This window comes from Triticum aestivum, chromosome 7B, assembly GCF_018294505.1.
Source record: "Triticum aestivum cultivar Chinese Spring chromosome 7B, IWGSC CS RefSeq v2.1, whole genome shotgun sequence".
NCBI lineage: Eukaryota > Viridiplantae > Streptophyta > Magnoliopsida > Poales > Poaceae > Triticum > Triticum aestivum.
The window spans coordinates 598,799,759-598,809,200 of NC_057813.1; the positions used below are offsets into that span (position 1 = coordinate 598,799,759).

General features: G+C 48.0%; 2 protein-coding genes across 2 annotated transcripts; both read left to right on the top strand.

The window, feature by feature from the left end:
- Positions 1–4,053: 4,053 nt before the first annotated feature.
- On the top strand, positions 4,054–5,554 carry LOC123160914 (BTB/POZ and MATH domain-containing protein 2-like). The gene is made up of 2 exons (XM_044578760.1): positions 4,054–4,191; positions 4,286–5,554. Exon 2 carries the CDS (start codon positions 4,297–4,299, stop codon positions 5,467–5,469), a length of 1,173 nt encoding a protein of 390 aa, XP_044434695.1. The 5' UTR covers positions 4,054–4,191; positions 4,286–4,296; the 3' UTR covers positions 5,470–5,554.
- A 1,570-nt stretch (positions 5,555–7,124) lies between these two features.
- Positions 7,125–8,548, top strand: LOC123160915 (BTB/POZ and MATH domain-containing protein 2). Its single transcript, XM_044578761.1, has 2 exons — positions 7,125–7,245; positions 7,344–8,548. Exon 2 carries the CDS (start codon positions 7,355–7,357, stop codon positions 8,546–8,548), a length of 1,194 nt encoding a protein of 397 aa, XP_044434696.1. The 5' UTR covers positions 7,125–7,245; positions 7,344–7,354.
- Positions 8,549–9,442: the final 894 nt, after the last annotated feature.

The window sequence follows — 9,442 nt, forward strand, 5'->3', positions numbered from 1 at the left end:
ATGGAAGAAGCCATGAGTTAAATCACTCATGAAACTAGAATGGACTTGTGCTTCTGAAGAGAACTCACCTAGAAAATAGTGATCACGGCATTGGCATGGGTCCCATGGTCCGCGTGGAGGGCCGCTTCCCAGCGGTCCCAGCTCATGGCCAAAACCCGATGGTCCGGGTGCCTGACTGGATCCGGGCAGTATAACACCGGCCAGCATAACTTCAGCAAGACGGTGATGAGGCCGTTGGTAATACGGACCCCTTTAGAATATATCCAGTTGCTGCAAAAGAATGAACAATTACCAAGTGACAAGCAAAATGTTCCTATGGGCTAACCTAACACAACCGGGTGGAGAGGTCCACTGGTCAAAGCCCGTCTGTGCAAAGTCAAAGGGCTAGATCTCGTGGTCAAACGCTACAGGGTTAGGCGGGACGGGGGCCCTGTGGGGGTAGCAATGCCACCGGAGCGTCGCACCGGGATCTCATACATGCGGGGTGGTGTGGTGGCATGTCTGAAGAGGCGGCACGCGTCTCCGGGGTGTGCCCCCCCTCACAGACGGCGCTGCCGCCAGCACCTGGACGGGGGAAACGGATGCGTCGGGTCTACACGGAGGGGGTCTTGCTATGGGTCTGGCCCGGATGTTGCTCCAAAGTGTTTCTATGGCTGACCTAACACAACCGGGTGGAGAGGTCCACTGGTCAAAGCCCGTCCGTGCAAAGTCAAAGGGCTAGATCTCGTGGTCAAATGCTACAGGGTTAGGCGGGACGGGGACCCTGTGGGGGTAGCAATGTCACCGGAGCATCGCACCGGGACCTCATACATGCGGGGTGGTGTGGTGGCATGTCCGAAGAGGCGGCACATGTCTCCAGGATTTGGCCCCCTCCAAGTGACGGCGGCACTGCCTTGCGTAGAGGGGGGGCCACACCGCGGAGCCCCAAGACGGGCGTCTATGCATGCCTGAACACTTTCACATATGCATCGGGACCCGTGCGATGTTTCGGTGACATAGCTACACCCCGAATCCCCCCACTAACCAGATTTCCTCCGTGTCGACCATTTCCCCCCTCCGTGACATGGCGACAACGACGATGTTCGTAACGGGGGGCAATCGATATACCATCGGGGTATGTATTTTTAGATAAGGAATAATTATCTTATGGAAAAACAAAAAATAATATAAAGTATAAATAAAAAAATAAAAATAAAATCACTGTATGCCGATGGCAAGGCCGTCGGCATAGCTGCGCACATGGAGGTATAGTCCCACGGATCGATGACGTGGTAGAGGGGCATGGGCCAGGCCTATGCCGACGGCTATGCCGTAGGCATATGTCTGCCACACAACGCCCCCCCCTCGCTCGGATCGATGATGTATCGACGACGCGGATCGGTGATGTCAGCAAGATATGCCGACGGCCGCCGTTACCTCCCGTCGGCGTATGTTAAACGCCGTCAAACGGTCAGCGCTGACTGGGTAGGTGGGCCTGGGATATGCCGACGGCCTAGGCTATGCCGACGGGCCCCGTAGGCGTATCTCGAATGGTCCCGACGGCCTCATCTGTGCCGACGGCCCCGTCGGCATAGATAAACATACGCCGACGGCTTTTCTACGCCTACGGCCTGCCCATGGCCGTCGGCATATGTCCATCTATGCCGACGGGCGCCGTCGGCATAGATGGGGCCGTCGGCAAATAGGTAAATTCTGGTAGTGCCTGTCATCAGACAGTATATCCCTAAGCAGAGCGGATTCAGCTTCGTTGTCTTTTGTGATAACGGGGCTATAACCTCTGATCAAAAGCTCTGGCCAATCATCCAGCTCTCTAAGTTCCATAAACTCCTGGGCGCCTGTGATGGCTTTCTTATCTTGTCTACCGGATCCGATTTCTGGATCTGCAACCCAGCCAGTCGCAAATGTGCTCCCCTACCACAACCTCGAGTTCCATCGTCATCACGAGAGGGTTCCCGCATCTACATAGCCGGATTTTACGGGCACCATCCATCTGGGGAATACCGGGTGCTCTGGTTCTTGCGTGGCTGCCAACGTGGCTACATTCTCACGGTAGGATCTGACAAGCCGAGAATCATCAGTCGGCCATCAGTATCATCGTGTTTGCCGGAATGCAGGCGCCAAGGGGCTTTTGATTCCCGCTATAGTTCACAACTCAACCACCGCTGCAGCCTGCACTGGTTAACAGGAATCTACATGAAGACTGCTGTGGACATTATGGTGTTTGACACAATTACTGAGACGTTCCGGTGGATGCGCAGTCCTGACCAGTTGGGCTGCCGGGTGTCATTGTTGGAGATGGGCAACAGGCTTGCTTCATGCAGCAACAATGATGGCAGCATAGAGATTTGGGTGATGCAAGACTATGAGGCTGAGGCCTGGGCCTTGAATTACAGGATTAACTTGGTAGCGATGAAGACATCACCACAGCTTGATTTTAGTTTGAGACATATTTCTAATATAGCGCTGCTTAACAAGCGTGAGCTGGTGATCTGGTGTTGGACTCCATCGTGGGGTCATGACTACCTGTTGCACTGTGACATTGACGAAAAGTTGTTGGGATGTTACAAATTGAAACGTGGAACGTATTCAGTATACTTCACTAACCAGTACATTCAGGAGAGCATGCTTCCACTTCCGTTCTGTGAGATGCAAGAAGAAGGTGGTGTGGATAAGGAACCTCGATTCCTCATAGTGCTATAAGGTGGTTCGTACTTCTAGTTTTCCATGTGCGCCTTTGGAGTATCCATCCGTTATGACTATGGTCCTAGTTCTTACTTCATAATACTAGTAGAACTGAACAATTTGTATGCCTGTGGTAGCACTTTTGCTACCATCTGGTGCCTTTTGTGCTGTCTTGAGCGTCATAGTGATGTGTTTGGAGTATCTATGCTATTTCTTGCCCTGTTACTTTCACTTCGAATCGTTAAGTAGTGTGAATGGCACCACTGTCTGCAATGTGATATGCTAATTACTTCCTAAGTTGTTAATGTGAGTGATGAATTCATGCTAGTAGAGAATAAGTGCAGCAATGACAGGCCATCTAGCATCATTGCTAAGAAATCAGTGCCATCAACAAAATACCACAGATGGGGGGAGATATGCGCTCTGCCAAAAGAAGTTAGTTGTGGGACTTTTAGGTAGTTGTTGGAATGGTAGTTCGGATCTTTGCTTGGGTTAATAGTTAGATATTCGCTGCTCTGTGACTGTATGTGATTTGGGATTAACCCCAAAGTAGAATTTCTCGTGGCGCCCAGTTCCTCCTGGTCTTTGTTGTGTGAAGATGTATTTTTAATCAGGGATACTTGCGTAGTTTCTTAGCACAGTTCTATTTCTTCCAGTATGCTATTGTCAAGTGTCTGGTATAGTGATCTGGTTCCCATTCTTAAGTTGAATTTGGTTTCTTGACTTTGTCCTGTTTGGGTAAAGTATCGTGCCTGCATTTTCTCTCTCTATGCTGCTGCCCTTTCCATGTTCTTTCTCGTTTTTGACAAACAATTGCGCTACATGTTTCGGTGGGGTTAATGAATCAATAGACCACTTGGTCAACACTGAGCTGGGGGCAACTCGTTTGGTCTGAAATAAAACATGATGGTTATGAATGATTCTGTTATGCAGAATTAGGAAGGCAAGAAATTTGCTTCCTTCCAATAGACGACAGAAATTTTAGCCAGCTTGGCGAGAATCGGTAACTGAACGTGTGGTGTTTGTGGAACAACTTGCAGCTGAAGCAGGGCTGCACAGGAGGTTCTCAGGCACAATGCAGGAACCCTGGAGCCTTTGTGCAAGAGGAAGCATTTGCCAGCTTGTTAAGCTTGTCTATATTTGTCGATGGCATTTTTGTTAGTTAATAATAAAATCTTAACACTATACTCCGTAGTTAATTAGCAATTTGCAGCTTGCCTTAGCCAGTTGGGCAAGTCTTTCCTAGTGTATGGTCTGAGTCCGGTTAGGACTTTGCGTGTTGCTTGCCATACAAGTTGTACAAGCTGGTGTTACATGGAGTATAAGAATCGGAGTAGGAGTAGGTTCAAATTAGTTGGTGTCCGTCTAGCACATGATTCGGCCTTGTTTATATACATAGCCAGGCCACCGGCTGCTAGTAAACTCTCTTTGTTTCCGAGGGTTTTTATAGGAGAAGCGACGTCGGCGCGCAGCGAGGGGAGCGACACGGGCGGCCGCCGGAGTAACCAGGTTTGTCCTCCACCTCATCGTTCCCGACTCTGGAATTAACTCAATTAAGAGTGTCAGTGGTGACCTAGTAGATGGATTCCTTATGGGCTAGCAGGTAGGTTCATCATGTCATCGTTCACCGGTGTATCCATCATCGAAGGCCACGAGGGGTGCTACTGCAAGACATCGGCCGTCGAAGCCGGCACGGACAGCGGCTACCATCTCCTTATGGTCAATGGCTACTCGCGTACAAAAGAAAAGAACCCCACCGGCAGGAGCATCAGCTCTGATGCTTTTGTGGTAGGAGGACATCCTTGGTTACTAGAGTACTACCCTAATGGCAAGAACCCGAACTGCGCCAACTTCATCTCTCTCTATGTCCAAGGTGATGGCAAAGTGAATGCTAGGATCAGCTTTTGTCTCGTTGACCAGGTTGAGAAGCATATGCCAATGTACATTCGTGCAACTAATAAAGCTTCCAGGTTCATTAACGGTGATGGTGATGTTTTCTGGGGCATCAATAAGTTTCTCAGAAGAGATGCCCTTGAACGATCGGCGAATCTGAAGGGTGATTCTTTCACCATCCGGTGTGACATAATGGTTTGCAAGGATCCCAATACCGAGGATCCCGGTGGCCACGGCACCAAGGTGCTCGTGTCTGACATGGACCAACATTTTAACATTCTCCTTCAGACCAAGGTGGGTGCTGATGTGACTTTTGAGGTTAGTGGCGAGACATTAACAGCACATCGTTGTGTGCTTGCAGCCCGGTCCAAAGTCTTCATGGCACAACTCTTTGGTCCCATGAAGGAGGGCACTACTACGTCTAGCGTCATACATATCAAAGATATGGGAGCAAACGTGTTCAGAGCGTTGCTTAGATTCATCTACACGGACTCATGCCCTGAAATAGAGAAGGACTTCACGGAGGAGGAAGAAATGTCTCAAGTTCTAGAAGAAGGACAAGAAGATGAAACCATAGAGGATGAGATGTGGCTGCAATGGCTTCAAGACTTGTTTGTGGCGGCGGACATGTACGATCTCCAACGACTCAAGTGCATATGTGAAATGCAATTGTCTGATCACATAGGTGTGAGCTCGGTGATGTCCACTCTTGCTCTAGCCGAGCAACACCACTGCCAGGGATTGAAGGAGGCATGTTTGAACTTTATCCAAGTCCAGTCTTCCTCGTGCTTGCAAACAGTAACGGCCACTGATGGTTGGGATCATGTAGTTTCGACCTATCCCTTAGTTTCGAAGGAGCTCGTCGTCAAGCTTGGTTCAAACCAACACAAGTAACACTCTGATCCCCTTATGCAGATACGGGACACCGTAGAGAGGTCGTAGTCAATGTGTCTCGCTTTTGATTTGCTCGTCATGTATATAGTTCGCCTATTTGTTGAATCGGAGAAATCAAACGTGCAAGGATATGGTCAAGCGTCAAAATGATAGGCATTGCAGCAACGTGCAAGTATCACACCTAGGCTTTTTATCCTCGTATATTTCTCTGTGCATTGTCTCGTATATTGTTGCTCTGTGCCTGCCGTGTCATTAACCTTTTTCTAGTGGCTACCAATTATGAAGAACGAATGAATGCTGATGTTTCTGGAAAGGCGTCTTATGAGAATACTCATTCAGTGAAAATCAAAAAACTTCCGGTGTTCGCCTTCGGATCGACGAGGAATGACACTATGGGAGGTGGGATCCTAAACCAGTCACTTAAATGCAATTTTACAGATAATCCCCCTCTTCTTTACCCACGATCTGAAAAGCCATTGGCGGTTCAGCTTCGATTTCTTCGTCTTCGATTTGCTGAGCGACGGAGACACATATCCAGCGCTGATCACGACGTGCCTTAGCTGGGTGGGAGCCCTTGCCTTCCTCCACCAACGACATGCCGCAACAACCGACGGTGGAGCCGCCATCCCCCATGGCCATGCACCTGCTGGAGTGGTGGATGCCACGACGATAGCCTGCAACAGCAAGCACCAGGAGCACCACATCGAAGCTCCGCTTGGCGGGGAGGCGCACACCGACGACATTGGTCGTGAACGACAACATCTCGATGGTCGTACCTGCTCGATGTGATGCCAAAGCTTCCTCCGAACCTGAATGTTGTGATGCTTTGTGAACACACACTTATATTGAAGTGACTTTGTCTCAACCTGAAAGTTCCGATATATGTGAACACACAGCTGAACTGAATATGCCGTTTTGTTATGCAGCTTTTTTGCACATAATCTAGTCAAATTGTTGAAATTTGTAAATTTTTCATGAACGCAAAGTTTTGATATGCAGCTTTGCATGCACTGTAATGTGTAGAAGGAAAAACGATGTGTGTAGAGGACAGGAAATCTAAAAAAAAGCTTGTTTAAGTGTGTAAAGGGAAAAAAAATCTGAATACAAAACTTACATTTGAATGCACTTATGAGCCATTTACTTCCGTTTTGAATAGAAAGCAAAACTCTGAGGACAAAGCTTCGATATACAAAAATCTACTTAACAAAAGTATGAAGAGAAAGAAGAAGGTAAATACTTTATCTTCTCTGAACACAAAACTTACTTGAATGCACTTATGAGCTCCTTTTCCTATGTTACAAATAGAAAGCAAAATTCCGCAAAAAAGTGCTACTTACAGTTCCAAAAAAAAAATACAAATTCAAATATAGCACGAAATTTTGATCGATGGTATTTTTGTTAATAAAAATATTAAGAGTATAGTTTAATTAGCAATTTGGCAGCTTGCCGTACCCGGTTGGGCTAGTCTTTCCTACTGTATGGTCTGAGTCCGATTAGGACTTTGTGTGTTCCTTGCCATACGAGTTGTACAAGCTGGTGTTACACGGAGTATAAGATTCGGAGTAGGAGTAGGTCCAAATTAGTTGGTGTCCGTCTAGGACATGATTCGGCCATGTTTATATACATAGCCAGACCATAGGCCGTGACAAACAAACGCTAGATTTTTGATCGAGAAATCAACGACGACCAGCCGGCGGCTAGTAAAGGGTTTTTATACTAGAAGCGACGTCGGCGCGCAGCAAGGGGAGCGACACGCGCGGCCGCCGGAGTGACCAGGTTTGTCCTGCACCTCATCGTCCCCGACTCTGAAATTAACTTAATTAAGAGTGTCAATGGTGACCTAGTAGATGGTTTAATTCCTTATGGGCTAGCAGGTAGGTTCGTCATGTCATCATTCACCGGTGTATCCGTCGTCGAAGACCACGTGGGGTCCTATTGCAGAACATCGGCCGTCGAGGCCGGCACGGACAGCGGCTACCATCTCCTTATGGTCAATGGCTACTCGCGTACCAAAGAAGAGAAGCCCACCGGCAGGAGCATCAGCTCTGGTGCTTTTGTGGTCGGAGGATATGCTTGGTTACTAGAGTACTACCCTAATGGCAAGAACCCGAGCTGCGCCGACTTCATCTCTCTCTTTCTATCCCTTGTCCACGACGATAGCAAAGTGGATAGCAAAGTGGATGCCACCTTCAGTTTTTGTCTCGTCGACCAGGTTGAGAAGCAGATGCCAATGTACATTCATGCAACTAATAAAGCTACCAGGTTCGAGAGTGCTGGTGATTATTCATGGGGCATCAGTGAGTTTCTCCGAAGAGATGCCCTTGAACGATCGGCGAATCTGAAGGGTGATTCTTTCACCATCCGGTGTGACATAATGGTTTGCGAGGATTCCAATACCGAGGATCCCGGTGGTCACGACACCAAGGTGCTCGTGTCTGACTTGGACCAGCATTTTAACATTCTCCTTCAGACCAAGGTGGGTGCTGATGTGACATTCGAGGTTAGTGGCGAGACGTTCACTGCACATCGTTGTGTGCTTGCAGCCCGGTCTAAAGTCTTCATGGCACAACTCTTTGGTCCCATGAAGGAAGGCACTAGTACGTCCGGTGTCATACATATCAAAGACATGGGAGCAAACGTGTTTAGGGCGTTGCTTAGATTCATCTACACGGATTCATGCCCTGAGATAGACAACGATTACATGGAGGAGGAGCAAGAAATGTCACAAGGTCTGGAAGAAGGACAAGAAGATGAAACAATTAAGGATGATATGTGGCTGCAACGGCTTCAAGACTTGTTTGTGGCGGCGGATAGGTACGATCTCCAACGACTCAAGTGCATATGTGAAATGCAATTGTCTGATAACATAGGTGCGAGCTCGGTGATGTCCACTCTTGCTCTAGCCGAGCAACACCACTGCCAGGGATTGAAGGAGGCATGCTTGAAGTTTATACAAGTCCAGTCTTCCTCGTGCATGCAAACAGTAACAACGACAGATGGCTGGGATCATGTAGTGTCAACATATCCCTCGGTTTTGAAGGAGCTCTTCGTCAAGCTTGCTTCAAAACAACAAAAGTAACACTCTCCTATATGGTACACATGTTCCACGACTATACCTAGAATGATCCCCTTACGCAGATACGGAATACTGTAGAGAGAGGTCGTGGTCCAAGTGTCTCGCTTTCAATTTCCTAGTCATGATATAGCTCGCATATTTGTTGAACCATAGAAATCAAACGTGCATGGATATAGTTGCCAAAAAAAACATGCATGGATATGGTCAAGCGTCCAAATGATCTGTATGGCAGCAACGTGCAAGTTTGACACCTAGGCTTTTTGTCCACATATATATTTCTCCGTGCATTGTCTCATACCCTTTGTTGCTTTATGCCTAACGCGTCATGAAACCCTTTTATGGTGGCTACCAGTCAAGAAGAACGAATGCATGCTGGTGTTTTTGGAAGGGCGTTTTATGAACCTGGATTCAGATTAAGGGAAAAGAATGTGACGGCAATAGTGTGAATTTGTAGTCTGCAAATTGCAACAATACATAAAAGAGAAGTATTCGGTGAAAACACTTGTTCAGTGAAAATCTAAAAACTGCCGTTGTTGGCCATCAGATCGACGAGGAATGACCCATATGGGAGGTGGAATCCTAAAGCAGACACTTAAACAAAATTTTACAGATAAACCCCCTCTTCTTTACCCACGAATCTAAAAAGCCATTGGCGCTTCAGCTTTGGTTTCTTCGTTTTTAATTTGCTGAGCGACGGAGACATGTCTAGAGTCGATCACGACGTGCCCTTAGCCGGGTGGGACTAAACAAGCGCCCGCCCCTCGCCCCCTTTCCTCGTGCCGTGACTAGGAGGCAAAAAAAATTAGACAAAAAATGGCCCAACCATCCTCGAAGGCCGTGATAGGCGTAATCGGTCCGGCCCGATCAAGCCGGGCGACGAAAGGGCCGGCCATTCGG

Excerpts from the sequence above, each read along its gene's own strand:
- LOC123160914 (XM_044578760.1), top strand. The coding sequence starts at position 4,297 with ATGTCATCGTTCACCGGTGTATCCATCATCGAAGGCCACGAGGGGTGC.
- LOC123160915 (XM_044578761.1), top strand. The coding sequence starts at position 7,355 with ATGTCATCATTCACCGGTGTATCCGTCGTCGAAGACCACGTGGGGTCC.